Genomic DNA, 21,336 nt, shown 5'->3' with positions numbered 1-21,336 from the left:
AACAACTTTTTATAAAACATTTTTCGATATTGTTTAATATAAGGATACTTTACTCTTGAGCGAAATTCATCTTTTTTGACATACCTCGTATAAATTCACAAAATTTGAATCTGATGGTTGCATCTTATTTTTTATACTATTAAGAGCATTTTATGAAGAATAACTTTTTTTCGTAAAATTGATAACAAACAAGTTTCCAATTGCATTTGATTATTTTTCCAATTCCAATTCATTTTATTATTTTTGCTGGTGGCTATTCTCGGCCACCAGTTGCCCGTGCTCACAATTTGGTGGGCCCACTAATTGCGCCACTAGTTGCGCCACCAGTTACCTAGACTAATAGAGCCCTTACTATTCTAACGAAAACAAAAAAGATTTAATCAATGTTATAAAAATATTAGAAAAGGAGGCAAAATGTTTTGACCTACAAATAAGCCAAGAAAAATCAAAGTACATTATACTCGGAAACACAGAGCAAAAAGAAGAGGGACAATTTATTTTCATATCTAATGAAGGTCATCATTCAAGCTTCGCTTGTTTATTGGTGGACCTAGATCTCCCTCATAATTTTCCATCTATTTCGATCTTGTGACTCTTGCATCCAATTCCTATGATAACGTTTTCGATCATCAGTCCAACGTGATGGTAGACGACCTCTGCTTCGGTAGGCGTCATCTCTTGGTCTCCATTTCAGTATCCGCTTTGTCTATCTGGTATCTATAATTCGAGCCACGTGACCTTTCCAGTTCCATTTCAGTGTTGATATTCTCTCTACTGCATGAGCCACTCCTGTTCTTTGTCGTAGCTGGCGGTTTGGGATCTTGTCTCGTAGTGAAACACTCAACATAGCACGCTCCATCGCCCTTTAAGACACACATATCTTTTACACTGTTCTCCTTGTCATGGTCAACGTTTGCGCTCTGTAAGTCAACACTGGCAAAACATACTGATTAAGCAATCTAATGAAGCAATGGAATATTGTAGCATTACAAAAATCTACTAAAATATTTGAAACCCGTCCTATGAACAATAATTATCCCTTGTATTTTGTGTTGGTAATATCATTCATTTAAATCTTTTTTTTAAATTTGTTTAATATTGCTGAAGTTTTTGGTTACACCCTGTATACATGGCTTCTCTTATCTATTTATTTTATACGTAGTTTGCGACACCTGAGTAAACAGTCGTAATTCTTTGTTGTGAAATTTGTTGAAATTCCTTAAAACAGCTGCGCATAAAATGGTTTTGTAAATTCATCGTATCTTCTTTTGAGCGTGTAGAATCCCATGCTACTGTTGGAGTAGATTTTGAAAGATCCCTTAGTTGTCCCAGCCGATTGGTCAACGTCTTCAGCCGAGGAAAAAGCTTCAGCCAAAGTTTTTTGTAAAGAACATAATTGTAAAACATTTAGTATCTGAATATCTTTTGCCCTGTTTTGTTTTCTGGTTATCTAAGTATTATTTGTTTAAAAATAAAGCTCTGATAATGTGTAAATTAAGTAATATGCAGTGACATTTGACAGCTGCATGACTTTAAAATATGTAGGTCAAATTTTATTTTGAAACACACTGCCCAATAAAGTTTAAATTTTTGTATGTATTGGTAAAAGTCATATAAAAGTTATAGTTTTTTTTATTGTCGTTCCTAATGCTAAAGTCGGTATTTTTTTGAGAATATGTTTTTTTCCAAATAATAGAAATAAAGTTTTGAGGTTTAAATAAACATTTTAACAATGTACCTATTTTTATTTCTGTAACCCTTTGGAAAACTATTAACAAGATTTCTAATACAATTGAAATTAGTCCATGTGGTGAGACCGCTCCCGTCTGGAAAAATTTCTGATTCGGTTTCTTTGTGGATTCCTATTAAAAAATATCCCCTTTAAACAAATCTGAAGGGTGCCGGGCGGAATTTTTGGGCAGAAATTGTTTAAACAATTTTTTTAAACAAATACAAAAGATCATATTTTTGGCTCCAGAACATATATTTTTAATTTTTGTGGGCAATTTTAAACAAGAAAGGTATCTTGTAAATTTTCTCAAAAATTGATAGTTTTCGAGTTATAGGCGATTCAAAATCTGAAAAATGCGAAAATACGCATTTTCGAGGCCTAAAAACTCATATTTAAATGAGTATTTTTGAGGTTTTCAGATACTTAGATTGAAGACTGAACATTCAGCTTCAAGATTCTGAAGAGTGATTGTCTAACCTTAATTTATACCGTTGTTTTTTAATTGTAAAATATGCGTGTTTATCCGATTTTTTTGCCGGTGCGGCGAGCTCTATTTCAAAAATCACCTATTTTCCCCCGAAAAATATTGTTTCTAGTTTCTTTGGAATACTCTAAATAAAATAATTTTCTTGACATTTTTCTCAAAAGTTAACAGTTTTAAAGTTATAAGCGATTTTTGGCCTTTTTCGGATATTAAATCGCTTATAACTTTAAAACTATTAATTTTTGAGAAAAATGTCGAGAAACGTATTTTATTTAGAATACTCCAATGAATCTAGAAAAAATATTTTTCGGAGGAAAATAGGAGATTTTTGAAATAGAGCTCGCCGCACCGGCAAACAATCGGATACACACGCATATTTAACAATTAAAAAACAACGGTATAAATTAAGGTTAGACGCAACCACTCTTCAGAATCTTGAAGCTGAATGTCTAAACTTCAATTTAAGTATCTGGCAACCTCAAAAATACTAATTTAAATATGAGTTTTTAGGCCTCGAAAATGCGTATTTTCGCATTTTTCAGATTTTAAATCACCTATAACTCGAAAACTATCAATTTTTAAGAAAAATTACAAGATACCTTTCTTGTTTAAAATGACCTAAAAAACCTAAAAATATATGTTCCAGAGCAAAAAAACGTAATCTTTTGTATTTGTTTAAAAAAATTGTTTAAACAATTTCTGCCCAAAAATTCAGCCCGGCACCCTTCAGATTTGTTTAAAGGGGACATTTTTTAATAGGAATCCACAAAGAAACCGAATCAGAAATTTTTTCAGACGGGAGCGGTTTCGTCACATGGACTAAATTGAGTTTTAGAAAAGGGTTTAGAGAAAACCACTCAACTATAGATCAGGTGCATAGAATAACAGATATAGTAGAAAAAGCTTTAGAAGAAGGAAAAGTCTGTTCTGCAATTTTCCTCGATGTAGCGCAGGCTTTTGACAAAGTGTGGCATGACGGATTATATCATAAAATGAGATGCTACTTACCAAAACAATATTCTGAACTACTAGAATCATATATATCCGACAGATACTTTCGAGTTAAAAATGAGGAAGCATATTCAGAATTAAGAGAAATTAAAGCTGGAGTTCCACAAGGAAGTGTCCTGGGGCCAGTGCTATACCTGCTCTATACCAGTGATATTCCATCATTAGAACCTAACACAATTGCGACATTTGCGGACGACACATGCATTCTAGCAGTCGGACAAAACCACGAGGAAGCAGCAACCATGCTACAGAATTCTGTTGAACAAATTAACATCTGGACCAGGCGATGGCGTATCAAATTAAATGAAACAAAATCTGTTCATGTCAATTTTACTAACAAAAGAGAACAACATATCCCAGTTAGTATAAATAGAAACCAAATACCTTATGCAAATACGGCAAAATATTTGGGTATGACATTAGATTCCAAGCTACGTTGGAAAGCGCATATTAAGAAAAAAAGGAAGAATTAGAAATCAAGTTCAGAAAGATGTACTGGTTGATGGGAAAAAAACCCACTCTGTCTACTTATAACAAATTGTTATTGTATAAGCAAGTCCTTAAACCGATATGGACATATGGGATACAGCTATGGGCCTGTACAAAAGAAAGTAACATCCAAATTATACAACGATATCAGAATAAAGTATTAAGGAACATCGCCAAAGCTCCATGGTACTTCAGAAACTGTGATCTTCATCGAGACCTCCAGATGGATACGGTTATCCAGACAGTAAGTAAGTTTGCCGAGAGTCATGAACAAAGGCTCTCCAACCATGTGAATGTCGAGGCCATCAATCTCCTAGACAACGCCAACCAGATAAGAAGACTTAAGAGAACGAAGCCGTTCGAGTTAGTGCAATAAGTTCAAGTGCGTGAAAGTGAAAAAGCAGAGCAAAGTGCGGCTAAAGTGTACACGTTAGCTAGTAGTACTGTAATGTATTAGAGCCTAAGGAATATTGTTGAATATGACCTTAGATAAGTTTTTTATAATATTTTGTATATAGAACTAACTTGCTTATTGATCATAGTAATGATCAGATAGCAATAATCATAAGATTCCTGTTGGAGTTTTATTAAATAAAAAAAAACATGTTAATAAAAAATCTTGCCAAGTTATCATTTCATTCTTGTAGTAAATGTACCATGTTGCCAAAAAATTAATTTTAAGAAATTATTCCTTCTGGGTGTAAAAATAACACTTCTAATGTCGCTGAGTATATTATGTTATCTATAATTTATTTAAAATTTGGAGCCTAAATTGCAAAAACCAAATTTCCGTATCTACACTTAAAAAATATCCAATATTCTTTGTTATTGTTTTTCACGCAGTTTAAATTTATTAATTTATGTTATCAAAATGTTTACATTTGAAAATTATTAGTATAAAGACAGTAGTTAACCTGAGAATAGAAATCAGTAAAAATGGAAAAGGTTGCTTTACTATTCGTCTTATGCTTAAGCTGTGTTTTGGTTTTCGGACAAAATGGTATGTAGAAAGATTTATTTGATTGATTTTGTTGTTAATGTTATTTTAAATTCGATATGTTTATGGATTGTGTTGTTTTTTGGCAGCTTGCTCAAACAAGTCTCAGTCAATTAACATTATGATCATCATCATCAACAGCTATTACATCCATCATAAAATGTAAGCGTTAGGTGTCCAGTCCATTCATTTCATCAGCCATTCCCTTGATGTCATCAGTCCAACTGGTTTGAGTTCTGCCTCTACTTCTCTTATTTCTTGTTGTTGTCTTCCATTTTTCTTATGTGTCCTGCCCAGTTACATTTCAACTTGGCAATCTTTTAGATTACATCTGTTACTTTTGATCATTTTCTTATTGCTTCATTGAATGTGCGATGAATGCTCAGCTTAATGCTGAGCAATCTAAGGTTCGTAGTTCTCTAAGTCACTTGAAGTTTGTGGAGTATGTTGTTGTTAATTGTCTATATTTTAGTTCCGTCGGAATCGGTAATACTTACTGATCGAAAGTTCTGCCTTTAGAGTATTTGGTAAGTTTTATTTAAATACCATTTGTAATCTTTCAAATGCTGCCCATGCCAAGGAACATCTTCTAGTTAAATCAGCCTTTAGCTTTGATAGTTTTATTTTTTGCCCAAGCATACGATTAAACATTTTCGATATTATTGTGGTCCAGATTATGTAATCAGTTTCTTTTTTTCTTGTGCCGTCTCCTAACGAAGGTTGGCGATCATTTATTTAAATGCTTCTCTATCTTCAAAGTGAAATATTTGTTCAACACTGAGGTTAGTCCAATCTCTGATATTCCTCAGCCAAGATTTCTTCTCTCTTCCCAAGTCTTTTTGCCCCTCTACTCTTCCTTGCATGATGACGTGTAGCAGAGAGTATTTATCGTTTCGAAGTATTTGGCCCGTAGGTATGCGATGTTCTTCTTATTTTAATTGTGTTCATCAGCTTTCTGCCATGCCCAATTCTTCTTATCACTTCTTCCTTTGAGACTTTTACAGTCCAAAGAATGTTCAGAATAAGCCTACATAGCCACATTTCGAATGCCTGCAATTTTTTTACGGATTGGGCTTTTAGAGTCCAAGCTTCTACCCCATATAATAGTTGTGACCAAACATAACATTCGACGAACCTCAATTTGATGGCCATACTCATTTTCTTATTTGTGTTATATCAACAGATTGGTTTGTTACATATTTACATGTTTTTGCTAGGTCTATTTTTTATCCAAATCTCAGATGCTTCTTTAAATTTTCAAGTTTTTTTTCTACTTCATGCTAGCTTATGTGAACTTCTTCGTTTGTGATAACTTTGGTGTTTGTGGTTCCAACACCATTTATTGCTCCTCTGTGTATAACTTCTTTAGACAGTCAATTCATTCATCCTTTTCTATGTGTTTCGGATCTACTAATTCCTTCACCTCCAATTTTTGGCCTCTTATAAAGCGCCGTATTTATTTTTGTAAACAATAAAAATCATGCTCCAGTTCTTTTGAGAAGTTTTCCCAATTCCTTTTGTTAATTCTTCTTACAAATGTATGTATTTCACTTCTTATTCTCTTGTAATCTTTGTACGCTTGTTATGTCTTGTTTGACATCTACTTCAAATAAGCTTTTTTATTTTCCATATAGTATTTTTCTTTTACCTCTGTACATTTTTCGCTTTGCGAAGGAGGCCCTTGCTTTTATTTATGTTTCTTGCATCCCGAGCTTTTTAGCTGACTTTAAGATGTTTGCTTTATTTTTTGCCCATATTTCCTCAACTTCATTGGTTTGGGTGAGCTGTGTTTCTGCATTTTTATTTTTTGGTATAAATACTCTGTTGTGTCGTCCTGCAGATCTTCTCTTTAATTTTTGTGGTATATTCTGCAATTTCATTTTAACATACAACATAACTATTAGTATCAGGTGCATAAGTTGCTATTATATTTATAGGCTATTGATTATGTTCAAAATATATTATGTTTCTAAAAGGAACTACAACGTTAACGGGATTTTATTGTCTCATATGGCCAATGGACCTCTAGATTTGAAATAACTGCGGAGTGCTACAATTTAAATGGGTGCGTTTTTGAGAAAGGGGTGAATTAGTCCCCAGGCACAGGGTGAATTAGGGTGAGTTCTATGCAATTTTGGTAGAAACTCGTCTAGAGGAAAATTGTTCCAGGTTAAATTTACTATCTAAATATAACATTTTAAAGTCAAAATATGTTTTTTTACAAAATATATTCCAAAGAAAAGCAAGAAAAAAAACATGAAAGAAAGCAATTTTGTTTTTTTGCCCCATAACTTTTTTCCACGGAGAAATAGGTATAGGCATTGCTTCAGCGAAACTAACGTCCATTCTTCCTCTTTAAAACGAAGTTTAGTAAAAGTTTCTAGGATTTATAGTTTCCGAAATAAGATATTTCAAAGTTCGCCACTCACAGTATTTTTGGGCCATTTTCCCCATTATTTCGCAAACAATGTTCTGTAACTTTTTTCTACGCATCTCTAGGTATATACAATGGTCTATTGTATAAGACTATACGGCTCTTTTTAAACAAGTTATGCTTTTTCAAGGTTTTATACTTATAATAATTTTTGATAATATTAATGATTATTTTTTAAATTTCTCATTATGCCTGTTTTTTTTTGTACATTTAGGTATATACGTTTTGGAATAAAAGAAAGCTTATTTTCTTTACTTTAAAATGGTGTATTGCAAAACATTCTAGGACTATTTTTAAACAAGATATCCGTAGGATAAAAAAATTTCAAATTATTTTTATTTTTTTCAATTAGAAGATTATAATTGCATTTTATAACATAATTTTTAATTCCAAATAACTTTTCTTAATAACACTTTTCGATATTGTGAAATATATAGTTACTTTACTCTTGAGCGAAATTCACATTTTTTAAAATACCTCGTACACTATTGATAAAAATTTATATGTGATGATTGCATCTTATATTTTGGAATATGCAGAGCATTTTTTAAGGAATAATTTTTTTTTGATAAAGTTAATAATAAAGAAGTTTTCCATAATATGGTTCCAATTTAGTGGACCTATTGCATGTTTATATGTCACATTTTGAAAAGCATATCTTGTTTAAAAATAGTCCCAGAATTTTTCACAATACGCCATTTTAAAGTTGAGAAAATAAGCTTTCTTGTTTATTGTACAATGTATATCCCCAAAGATACAATAAAAAGTTATAATGAGAAATTTAAAAATAATCATAAAATATATCAAAAATCCTTAAAAGTATAATACTTTGAAAACAACCATATCTTGCTTAAAAATAGTCATAGAGATTTCTATAATAGACCATCCCTAATAACACAAAACATTCCAGGAATGTTCCTAGAAGGTACACACAGGACATTGAAAACATTCCTGGAATGTCCCCAAAAGCACACGAACGTCCCTGGAAAGTCCCAGGAAAGTGCTGTGTCAGCATTTTAAACATTCCTTAAATGTCTTGTTGGAACATTCCATGAATGTCTACGAATGTTCTTTGAACATTCACAGTATATTGTTTAGACTGAATGTCTTGTTGAAACATTCCATGAATGTTCTTAGGACATTCAAAGTATATTTTTTAGACATTCTCTGAAATATATCGTCAGTGATGTGACAATACCTCCTATATGTTTTTTCATGAGTTTTGCAGGAGACGAAAAACATTTTTTACGGTCACCTTCTGTTTTCATACGTAAGTTTTTACTTGTTTTGTAGTAAATAGATAGTTGAATTTACTACAAAACAAATCAAAAAATATATGAAAACACGAGGTGGCCCAAACAAGTTTTTCATCTCCTACAAAATTCATGAAAAAGCGGATAGGAGGTATTGTCACATCACCGACGATATACCAGAAGTACAGTAGGAAAAATGAAAGAATACCCATGAACGAACATATAAAACACGCTGTATTTTCCTGTCACCGTGTCACACAAAAAACTGGTCAGCACAAGTACATGTAATAATTATTGTTACTTGCACTGGACAATTTTCTTTGTGACACGGTGACAGGAAAATACAGCGTGTTTTATATGTTCATTCATGGGTATTCTTTCATTTTTCCGTCTGTATATGTACCCATACCAAATAATACATCCTTGATAAATATAAACATTTTTATTGCACAAAATCTTGTCATATATTTTTTTCCATAATCATCACTACGATGACGATTCACTGTATTGAATTGTTCATTAGAATTACAATCTGGTCATAACTCTGACCAATGAGTAATTTTAATTTAACCTAAATTACTACTGTTCCTTAAAATGAAGAGCTTACCCATAGCGTCTCTTATCTAATCTAACAGGCACACAAGCACTATGCTCTGCTTTTCTAACCGCACTATTCTAACATACACATGCACACAAGCATTATGCTCTGCTTTTCACTATCACTCAAACTAGTTCAAAAGGCTTTGTCCTCTTCAATCTTCTAGTTTGCCCAGTAGTATCCAGGAGCTGGATTTCCTCAATATTCTTGTAAGTACTTACGAAGTTGTTGCTTGTGACTTCCAACTTTACTCCAACTTTAAAAACAAATCCAGCTGTAAAATATTTATGTGCCTGAAGGCTTTTGTATGCTTTCATCTATAATATCTATAATAGTAATTTGGTGGAATGCACTTTATGGTAAAATCCAATTCTGACTGAATTGTATATGGATCTAAATCCCCAATTATTTTCAGCTTCAATAAATATCTAAAACAATAAAAGATATAATGTTATTGCTTGCAAAATTCATCAATATTGATAAATATCAGAGAAAAATGAACATTGATAAAAATTGTTTGCCCTACCTTTCTTCAAACATCTGGTGTCTCCAATAATAATTTCCTTAAATAATCACTTTGCAGTGTGGTAAAGTTTATAAAGTTCACAAAATACAGCAAACGAAATCCAAATGAATCCAAAATATGACGATAAACAGTGAAATGATGAAATGAAATGATATTACAAATTACAAACATAACCTCTGTAACCTGTATGCCATGCCAACCAGAACCAGAAGTCACGTGGTTTGGATTGCCTAAATACATATACACGCGCAGCAAATTTGAAAATGAATGCAAATTGAATAGTAAATGGCCTCTCTTAAAATATAGGACATTGGTAGTATGTTCATAGAATGTCTTGTGGTAACATTCCACGAATAACTTAATCAGATATTTACCGAATGTTCCTTGAATGTCCAGTACATTCAAACATTAATAGAACTTTGATAGTACATTCCTAGAATGTTTTGTGTTGTTAGGGATTTTAAAGGTAATTGACTTTTCTTGCTATTAAATGTAACATTTTACATAACTAAAGCTACGTAGAAAAAAGTTACACAACAATGTTTGAGAAGTAACAAGGAAAATGGGCCAATATGTTAGAAACGATAAACCATAGAGACTTCTACTAAACGCCGTTTTAAAGAGGAAGGATAGAAGTTATTTTTCTGCGAAGCAATGCCTATACCTATATCTCCATAGAAAAAAGTTATGGGGCAAAAAACAGAATTGCTATCTTTCGTGTTTTTTCTTGCTATTCATTTGAAAATATTTTTGTAAAAAAATAAAATTTTTGACTTTAAAATATGATGTTTCGATAGTAAATTAATCTGGAACAATTTTCCTGTAGACGTGATTGCACCAAAAGTGCATAGAACTCACCCTAATTTGCCCTGTGCCTAGGGATTAATTCATCCCTTTCTCAAAAACGCACCCCTTTAAATGGTAGCACTCCACGGGTTTTTCATATTTAGAGGTCCATTGACTATATGAAACAATAAATCCCCGTTAACGTTGTAGTTCCTTTCTAAAATACATAATCAATAGCCTATTAAGGCGTTGACGTCTAGTTTACTCTTTATGCAACCTATTCGTTTTAAGACATATTAACAGTCTTCTACTAGGTTAGAAACATAAATTAAAGTTATGTTATATTTTTTACTTTTAGATAGGACTACTACACCTTCTTGTCGAAAAGATCAGACTTTAGTTTGTACAAACCCATGTACAACAGTGCCAACTTGTCAAAATCCAAATGCAACTCGTGAGACTTTGATTTCTTGCGGAGGTCTTTGCCTTCACGCTTGTGTTTGCGATGCCAAACAGGGACTAATTTTAGATGAAAATACTCAAAAATGCGTCAAGAAAGAAGACTGCCCTCCAGGTTCGTAATACAATTATTTATATCTTACATTGTACCTCTACAGAGCTTAATTACAGACTCTAGAACCAAGTCAACATACCTGCGAGCTTTTAAAGTTGGTTGGATGAATATTAAAGGAGTTTTTTTACCAATCATAATGTAAAAAAATGTGGCACTTTTCGTTCTTGCTCGTCTTTATTGCCCTCTGTAGTACCTGAATCCGTCGGTCATTACCAGAGAACAGCAGTTCTCGCCAGTGGCGCATACCAACACCCCCCTACACGCGACACTATATACACGAAATTCTCGATTTTCCAAATCTGACTGAATTGAAAGATGGGCGAAGTCCCATCTTAAAGTTCAGGAAAAGACTCACCCATTTACATGTCAACCATCCATTTTGGTCCAAGGGTGTGGATTTTACGGCCCTCTCTATTTAGGGTCTGTTTTTCGTCCTCGTCCCCAAAACTCCCAAAAACTTAAAAAATTTAAGTCCGACCTTTGCGGCTTCTAATATTACTGATCATTATCTTTCCAACGCAAGTCTAATTTTAAAAATCGGTTAAACAATTCAAAAGTTACAGAGCTCAGAAGTATGACTCAATTTTTATTTAAAAAAAGGGAAAATGTTTGTGGTATGTGCGTTTGAAAGTTTTGAATTTTTTTCTGTGTTTGAAGAGGGGATCAGGGCCGATTCAGAACCGGTGTAGTTTGTAACTTTTGACCACCCATAAGCCAGCTAGGTATATATCTTCGGATCAAGAAGAGACAGGAGAACCGCAAATACACCAAATCAATAGCGTTGAGTTAAGCTTACAAATGGTGTCCAAGCCGTCAGGATCAGACATACACACGGCTCAATATAGCCGAAAAACTGAAAAACTATACTTTGAAAAAATTTTGGTTTTTCGACAATTACTCAAAATTTCAACCTACGAATTGCGCCAATAACTGAGCGTTTGTAGAAGGACTCTAGACGAATCTAACGGTGTATACTTCATATCCGGAAATTCGAATTTTTAAGTTAGAGGCTTCATAATTATGATCAAATCTATTTCCTACGGGACAAACGGTTTTACAAGCTCAATAATTCCTGTAATAGCTTCAGTTATCATACTTGACCTTAGATCCATCAGATACTACTGGTAAATACGTTTCAAACTCATGTCTACTGATCAAAATCGGTTGAGCCTTTCAGAAGTTATTAAGCTACAAAAGTATAATCCAATTAACGATTATTCCCGAAATGGTTTATGCAGTTGTAGTGATTACGACGCTAAATTTGATCTGGCAACGGGCAATCCGACTTCATTTACCGGTCATCTCAATATTTTTTTTGCGATCTATTTCGAATAGAAAAAAATCTAGTGTACATTCGATGGACACTAGATCATTTGGGAGATAATGCAACAAAGGTAACCATTTATAAAGCTTAACGAGTAATAGAGGAACATTGCATTCAACTTCATACATTTAATTTATAAATAACTCTGAAAAACTCCTGATACAAGAATAAAAATCCGCTAAACGCCTTAAAAATGAGTGGCGCATTCAATATCCCAGCTACAAAAGCTAAAACAAAATTCTAGTTTTATTTTAAAATATTTTTCCATAATATTTGCTAAATTTGAAGTAAACGCGCTACAAAAGAGTTTCAAAATTCAAACTGTATCAAAGTTACTCTTTTGTGGCGCGTTTACTTCAAATTTAGCAAATATAATGGAAAATCTTTTAAAATAAAACTAGAATTTTGTTTTACATTAAAATGAAAATACATTTTCGCGCCACGTAATATTCATATCAGATCTTTTGTAGCTGGAATATTGTATGCGCCACTCATTTTTAAGGCGTTTAGCGGTTTTTTATTCTTGTCTGATTATACACAAACCCTAGTTTCGTCTGAAAATTGCATATTTTGCTTATTTAGAATGTTACAGTTTTGGCGTTGAAGACACCAATTTAGGCGATCAATTTTGTGTTGCCTGGAAAATTCGGAACCCGTAACTCTCCTGCTGTATAGTAATTGGGCACAAATCCTCTTTCTTATTGTTTCAACTGAAACACTTACACCTGTAGCTCCCCAACGCTACCTTTGGGGCTGCAGGTGGGATATGGTTGAGTCTCTTCTAGCTGCTAGGACAAGAAAACGATCGAGGCGAGCCGTTGTTACTTTTTGGCGATTTTGTCTTGGTTTATTTTTCTGCTTCTTAATTCCTGATACTGATACTGATAGCATAAGTTCTTGACACAGTGACTAAACTGGCGATATGCCCCTTCTCTGAGATATTCCTTAGTGTACAAAACAAATGGATATTTTTGTTCTTGAACGCAACAGTTATTAGTTTATTTATATTCGTTAAATTTACAACTAAAGCAAAAAATCTATGACGTACCGAACTAGAAATAAGGAGGAACGGAATCTAATAAAAGCAGTTAATTTGCATTAGAAGACATTACAAATCTCAATATGAAAAATATACGATTACTTCTTATTTTATTTAACTTTTCAGCATGCAAACCAGGAGAAGAAAAAAGATGCATTCCATGTCTATGTCACGAGGCCACTTGTCAAAATCCTAAACCATCTTGTCGTAAAGACATGATTTGCTCTGAAGACTGTCGTCCGTTTTGTGTGTGTAAACAAGGATACTTAAGGGATAATTCAACTGGAACGTGTGTACCTCAAGATAATTGTCCTTCAGCAGCATAAGAAATATAATTGTATCCAAAAGAACGACACCGCACACGTCTTACGGAAAATGTAATATCACTCAAATGCAATTACATTTACATGAACAGATTTGTCTCCAAATTACAATCAATTCATATAATTGCGCCAACTCTGAATCTTGATTAATGATGGTATAAATTGATATAATTAAATACAAAATCAAATGAGTCGGTACGTGAGTTAGAGTGAAAAAACAGATTTTTTGAATCGGCAGTTCATAAATCTTTCTGCAGATATTAACTCAGGATAGTTCCTCTAATTGCCTTAGCTCACGCTGGCTTAATTTATTTTCGATAGCGACTAGACTAATAATATTTATGATTATGACCGTTTTATGGACTTCAAAATGTGATTTACATAAACTTTAATTACAATTTACGCCGTTATTATAATCAACATTCAGAGTTAGCGCAATGATATGAAATGATTGTAATTTCCAGACGAATCTCTTGATGTAAATTTTATAACATTTGAGTGGCATTACATTTTCCATAAGATATGTGTGGTGTCCTTTAAATTGATATATTTCCTAATGGTTATTGTTAATACTATATTTTATATTGGTACGTCTAAATTAAAATGGCGTTTTGAGTATGAGATTATTTATGCATATATTTTTTAATATAAATATTTAATGCGAGAGAATCCTTGTTTAATTGCTTTGTCCAAGGACTAATAGGGCGATGCAGAAATATAAATCAAAATATTGGATATAAAAAATGCTACAAATAGTTTAAAGTTGGATCGCAGCGTTAAATGCTAATATTTAATTGTAAATCTATACTGGCATCAATTAGCAATTATAAGACTTGAACAAGAAATACTGGAAAAATATGTATCAAAAGAGGTGTGAAGCAAGGCTGTACCTATACTCTCTCCCCTACTCTTTAACTTGTATTCAGAGTAAATGGCTAAGGAAACCTTAATGGAGACAATAGAAATAAATTGCCTACCGTAAGTAGGTCTAGTCTTTAAAGTTAAGAACTTTAAAATCTAATAAATACAATACAATAAAAGTAAAAGTAGATGAAGAACTAACTGACCCAATTGAGCCAGTTGGTTCGTAACCTCTCACCTGAACACAAGTACTTACCTTGTGCAACTTTCGACCAAGGATGAAATACATTCACATGTGATCTTTAAATCTTAAGACATCGACTTAATGTCGACCACTTTTTATTATAGAATGTAACAATAATGTATTTTAGAGGTTTTTATACCTATTGAAGTGGCTAGTTTCAATTACTTGTACACTGGACGTTTACACTGATGATGGTCAGTCTGACAGAAAACGTTTTGTACTTCCACTCCTTCGTGGATAAATTTTAAGGATTTTTTAGTAAATTCATATATGCCTACATACAACAGAAGTGTTTACTTCATGTTATATTGAAGGTATACAGCCAACTACAGGGTTTACTCCCTTTTTATAGTTCCAATTGAAGCTGAGAATGAGATAAGACAGGGAGATTCCCTGAGTCCTCTGTTGTTCAATATCATCATGGACGAAATAATAAAAAAAGCAAGAACAAAAAAAGGATACAAAATGGGAGAAAAACAACTTAAAATAATAATCTGCTATGCAGCCGACGCAATACTAATCTCTCAAAGTGAAGATGATTTACAACGTATGCTGCACCAATTCAACATAGTCGCCAGAAAATTTAACAGGTTAATTTCCCCAAAAAAGACTAATGCCTGGTTGTAACAGCAGATCTATTAAGGTGTAACTTAGAGCTGGAGGGTCAAATAATAGAACAAGTCATGGAGTTTAAATATCTAGCCATCACACTATCTAGCTACCGAAAGCTCGAAACAGAAGTGGAAGGTCAAGTGAATAGAGCAAACAGAGCCGCAGGTTGCCTGAATGAAAAAATATGGCGAAATAAAAATATCGGAAAAGAAGTGAAAGGTAGAATTTACAAAACTATCATCAGACTAATAATATTATACGAGACAGAAACACGACCTGATACAGAAAGGACAAAAATAATGCTAGAAACAGCAGAGATGAAAACACTGCGAAAAATCGATGGTAAGACGCTGTGGGATAGAGCTAGAAGTGCAGATATACGAAGGAGATGCAAGGTGGACAACATTACTAACTGGGTGAAAAGCAGAAGAGTAGAATGGAACGACCACATAAGCCGAATGACAACAAATAGAGTAGTAAGGACGGCGAGAGACGGTTCCCCAATAGGAAGACGATCAGTGGGAAGACCACGAAAAAGATGGAATAACAACTTACTGGAGGCACATTGTCATTACAAAAACAGATATAGTCATGTCTACATAAAACGAAGACGAAGAAGAAGAAAATCTAATAAACAAAATGTGTGGTCTGTTTTTTTAATTAAACATAAAACAACTAGTGGCCATTGGCATGATACGGTTGATTTCGCCATCAGGTAGTGTAATGTGTGGTGTATGTGTGTTGAGTAAATGTCTTGATACTTAATAAAGTCAACTTCATTGTTTCTACAGAAACAATTCAATAAGATGTAAATTAGAGCTGGAGGGTCAGATAACAGAACAAAGTAATGGAGTTTAAATAACTAGGACTAGGCATCAACTATCTAGCTACGGAAAGCTCGAATTAGAAGTGAAAGATCAAGTGAATAGAGCAAACAAAGCCGCAAGTTGCCTGAATGACACAATATGAAGAAATAAAAACATCGGAAATGAAATGAAAGGCAGAATTTACAAAACAGTCATCAGACCAATAAAAACGAAAGAAACAAATGAAATAAACTTGGAAACGTGCGTCTCACTCGAACTTTCTGGTGCGCTACCGATCGCAAGGGACGAGAGTCGTACAAGACGAGGCGATTTGCAATCCTAAACGCCTCGTCTACGGAGCTCAATGCCACAACGAAGGAACTTGAGTGGTGGGGAGAGATCTACGCGATTAGAATCTAGTCGATTACTTCGAGCGTCCCTCCATGTGCGGACGGCCTAACGAGTCTTGCCGGATTTTAGAAGAAGAATACGAAGAAATGATGATGACCAGTTTTTAAAACCATAAAAAAATGAGGAATAAGTTATTAGATTAATAGACCAGGGCGCATCTGTAAAAATATTAGTACATTTGGACGTTGAGAGGTGACTCAAATTTTTTTGCAGAAATTGCTTGAAAATAAATCAAATAATAATATTTGAGTTATCCTCCCTCTCAAAAAGGTCCGGAACATTGTTTAAATAATCAAAATGTCAAAAAATTAAGGAAAAATTCGATTTTTTTCTTGGCTTTTTAATTATAACTTTAAAAATATTCATTTCCGAGAAAAGTTGTACCAACATAAAAGTTGCGTTAATAAATTTGCTACAATATAGAATTGGTTAAAAATTTAAAAAATAGTCACCCTTGTTGCAAAATAGCAATAATTGTGAAAAAAACATACAAAAACAAGTATTAGTATTTTACGTTTTTCAACCATTTATGCTACACTTAGGACCTTCATATTTCACCCTGAAAAACTTTATGATACAGTAAAACAGTACAGTAAATTTCATTAAGATCGGTTCAATAGATTTTGCAAAATAAATTTTGAAATCCAGCTTTCGTAAAAAAAATTCATTTTTTCAAAATGTTACAGGACTGAAAATAAAGCAGATAGCAAGTTGAAAATTTTTTTGCGTATAGAAGTGTACTGTACCTTTCATTCGCAATTTTGCAAAATTAAAATCGATTAACACCACGGCGTCAGGAATTTTTGTAAATAAACATTAATTATTGGTGCTACGCGCAGGACAGCGGATAATTTGCTCTGATTGGGCATTCCAATGACCTTTGATAACGATTGATACATTTTAATTTTTATTACATTTCGATATAAATAAATAAATTTGTTTATTGCAAAATAAAAACACATACTCTATCCTTTCAAATAACACTTTTATTAGAAAAAACTTTCTTTGTTAATATATTTTAACTAAAATAATAAAAGTTTATTATTTTTAAACATATGCAATTTTTTGAACAATATTTCACAAACAATAATAAAATTAGTTTGATTTTTGTGGAATTAAAATATTAAAATACAACAAAATATAGAGTAAGAAAATAATATATTAGATAAAGATGGGAAGAAATTTTGGTGGAAATCAACTTGTGTGAATCGAACACAGCTGTCCTGCGCGTAGCACCAAAAATTATTGTTTATTTCAAAAATTTTCTGACGCCGCGGTCATTAATTGATTTTAATTTTGAAAATTGCAAATGAAAGGTACAGTACACTTCTATAAGCATGAAAAATTTTAACTTGCTATCTGCTTTATTTTCAGTCCTGTAACATTTTGAAAAAATTAATTTTTTTTGCGAAAGCTGGATTGCAAAATTTATTTTGCAAAATCTATTAAACCGATCTTAAAGAAATTTACAGTATTGTTTTACTGTATCATAAAGTTTTTCTGGTTGAAATATAAAGGTCCTAAGTGTAGCATAAATGGTTGAAAAACGTAAAATGTGAATACTTGTTTTTGTATGGTTTTTTCGCAATTATCGCTATTTTGCAACTAGTGTGACTATTTTTTAAATTTTTAACCAATTTTATATTGTAGGAAATTTAAATAGGCAACTTTTATGTCAGTACAACTTTTCTCGAAAATGAATACTTTTAAAGTTATAATCAAAAAACGAAGAAAAAAATCGAATTTTTCCTTCAATTTTTGACATTTTGATTATTTAAACAATGTTCCGGACCTTTTTGAGAGGGAGGATAACTCAAATATTATTATTTGATTTATTTTCAAGCAATTTCTGCAAAAAAATTTGAGTCACCTCTCAACGTCCATCTCAAAACAGATCCGCCCTGGACTATAATGCTATCCACTTCGCATTAAATTACTGATTACGATAACGATAATAAAATATGCATTATTGACTTAGTGTTTAAAATGTAAAAACTATTTAAAAATTATAATTAGAGGTATTTACCAGTTATCATTTCATGAAATTAATTTAGTATGCTGCAAAACAATTTTTTGTTGATTCCACGAAAAACATTATCAAGCTGATACATTTTTACAATTCTTTTATTTCTGGGTTACTGTATATGAATATTAAATATAAAATTATTTACTAAGTATAAATATAACAGCGGCTGGAAAAACCAATTTATTATCAGTTAAAAAAATGATGTTTGTTACACTCTTTTTGACAGTGTGTTTGTTCACGTTTGCATTTGGACAAATAGGTAGGTATGAATATCACTTTTATGCAATGCTTTTCTTTAAGTGCCTCCTCCAAATCGGAGAGTGGATTACATCATCACTATCTACCGGCATAGGCGTAATCAGGGGGTGGTTTTGGGGGTTATAACCCCCCATTGGGTTCTACTTTGAGCTCTATATGCTTAACACCAATATGTGTTGTTGAAAAATCAAGCCATTTTGAAGTTGTAACCCCCCCCCTTAGGATTATCCTGGTTACGCCATTGTCTATCGGTGCTCTGAAGAGTTCTATTGAACTGCATCTCGGCTAGTCCCTTAAATGTTTCAACCACGACACTCTCCTTCTTCCCATACCCCTTCCTCCACAGCAATATGAATGCCACGTAAAATTATAGGTCTTCTTCAGTTTTCGGCGGTTTTCTTAAGACTTAAAACACAATGCATCTCTTTTTGAATCATATTCAGCGGGCAAATATGTATGAGGGAAATGAGTCTCTGTTTTTTCGATAATGCTGGGGCCACACCAATGTTAACGTTTAACGTTCATTATCGTATTAATTTATACACCAAAAATGTTGGGCTAAACTGCGCATTAAAGTGACTGGCCACACTTATTTTAGCGCGTATTCAGTAGAAAACGCGTTTTTAATAAACTAATTTCAGAACTGAAGTCGAAGCTGCTATGCTGTTATATTTTATGAGTACCTACTAATTATTATTTTATGAATCTATTATTTTACACCACTTCATTTTTATTACACCACTCCATTTTCGTAGAATAGTACCTACCTATGTATTTCACAAAACAAATTACACTGCTGCACTGCAAGCTAGAACTTATTGCGTATAACTGAAACAATGCTAGTGTAGCCAAAACAACGCGATAAGTACGAAGTAACTCCTTTGCTGTGTCGAAAGAAACCGCCACTTGATCTATCGCCAAACGTTTAACGGGATTAATAATGACAATAACAAATTAGCGCGCTAAGTCGTGGCTACACATCTCTTTAATGTCAAATAATCCGATAACTAACGGCATTAGACCTTACTGTGACAGTGTGGCCCCAGCATAATAGATATTTTCGTTGACTTGACTGTGAATTAGTGTGCTTGACGTACACTGAGCACCTGAATCCAAAAACTTCCGAAGTTTGTAACTTCAGAATAATAGTTTTTCAGACCTAGGTCGCATTGACTTTTTAATCTACGCACTGAGAACTATCATTAAATTTAACCGGGACCGGTTTTACATAAGAACTATAATTGCGGTGTCCTTTGAATAACGACAGTTCACTAATAACACATTTTCATTTATTTATTTTAGGTGGATGTGGTCCGAACGAGCACTACGGATGCGGTCCTTGTCCTTGCCCTGAGAGGACATGCCAAGTTCCAAATCCAAAGTGTCCAAAGTATGTATGTCCTATAGCTTGTGTTCGGGTTTGTGCATGTGACCCTGGCTACTTGAGAGACACCACAACCAAGCAGTGTGTACCGAGAAGTAGTTGTCCTAAGAGAGGAGATTAAAGACAGAAACCACCAGGATAAAATATTTATCACCTACTTGGTTTTTAAAATATATCACTATGTAAAATGGCTTTGTTATTATTTTTTAACTATTTAACAGACATTATTATTTTATAATTCAACGAAAAGAAGTCTCAATAAAATTATTCTTATGTATATACCTTTTTATTTATGCACTTATCATATCACTTAGTATAACTTATCGGGGGTAATTACACAAGTGCATCAAAATTATCGATAAGTTTGCTTGAAAGCGTATTGACTAAAAACTACTAGAGTTCATTTTTATATTTTGGCGAAAGAGCCCGACTCCGAAGGAGGAGGGTTTTTGGACGAAGCTCAATTACTTGTTATTTTAAATTTTTCTTTATTATTTACACAATTGGGCAAAGGTTTACTCAAACTTTGTTAAGTTTGAAAGACCCTGTAGAGAGGACAAGATACGCAGTGTGGGTATATATCGAAATCGTATTGTAGTTTGTAGTCTTATGGTTTGTGAATATTTTTCTTTTTGAATGTCCCTGATATATTCCAGAAATAAAGAAAATAGGTGGTTTTACTATTAACATGTGCTTTAACTGAAACAAAACTACATTAACAATAAAACATAACAGTTAACAAAACTTTAGAAACAGAAAGGCACATAACGTAATCAGTTCTGATCGACACTTATAAGGGTTATTTTGTCGACCATGTAGCGGTATGCACAGAGCCACAGATACTCCAGGGTAATAAGCTAGAAATAGACGATGTTCGGACACTCAAAGATCCAGGTAGCTGACTACTTTTTTAGTTATTGTATACATATAGGAAGGAATTGTACTGTCATTGTCATTTTGACAGTACAATTGGAAGAAACCACAAAACCCATACCAATTAACAGAGGAGTGCGACAGGGAGATGTTATTTCTCCTAAACTATTTACATTAGCACTGGAAGATGTTTTCAAAACAATGGAATGGACAAACATGGGAATAAACATAAATGGAAAGAAACTAAACCACCTAAGATATGCAGACGATGTAGTAGTCATAGCATCAAGT

At 33.1% G+C, this 21,336-nt stretch overlaps 1 protein-coding gene across 2 annotated transcripts; it reads left to right on the top strand.

Annotated features, from left to right (window-relative positions):
- Positions 1 to 4,602: 4,602 nt before the first annotated feature.
- On the top strand, positions 4,603 to 20,449 carry LOC114337102 (inducible metalloproteinase inhibitor protein). 2 transcript variants are annotated; one of them, XM_028287490.2, is made up of 3 exons: positions 4,603 to 4,716; positions 10,669 to 10,884; positions 20,091 to 20,449. In XM_028287490.2, the coding sequence occupies exons 1-3, from the start codon at positions 4,653 to 4,655 to the stop codon at positions 20,291 to 20,293; spliced, it is 483 nt and encodes a 160-aa protein (XP_028143291.1). In that variant the 5' UTR covers positions 4,603 to 4,652; the 3' UTR covers positions 20,294 to 20,449. The 2 variants fall into 2 exon arrangements, with proteins under 2 accessions (XP_028143291.1, XP_028143300.1); XM_028287499.2 differs by lacking the exon at positions 20,091 to 20,449 and adding an exon at positions 13,374 to 14,239 and having other exon boundaries at positions 4,604 to 4,716.
- The last annotated feature ends 887 nt before the right edge of the window (positions 20,450 to 21,336 follow it).

This window comes from Diabrotica virgifera, chromosome 8 (assembly GCF_917563875.1).
Source record: "Diabrotica virgifera virgifera chromosome 8, PGI_DIABVI_V3a".
In the NCBI taxonomy this organism is placed as follows: Eukaryota; Metazoa; Arthropoda; class Insecta; order Coleoptera; family Chrysomelidae; genus Diabrotica; species Diabrotica virgifera.
The sequence above is the reverse complement of the archived record's forward strand: the minus strand, read 5'-3'. Positions and strand labels throughout refer to the sequence as shown.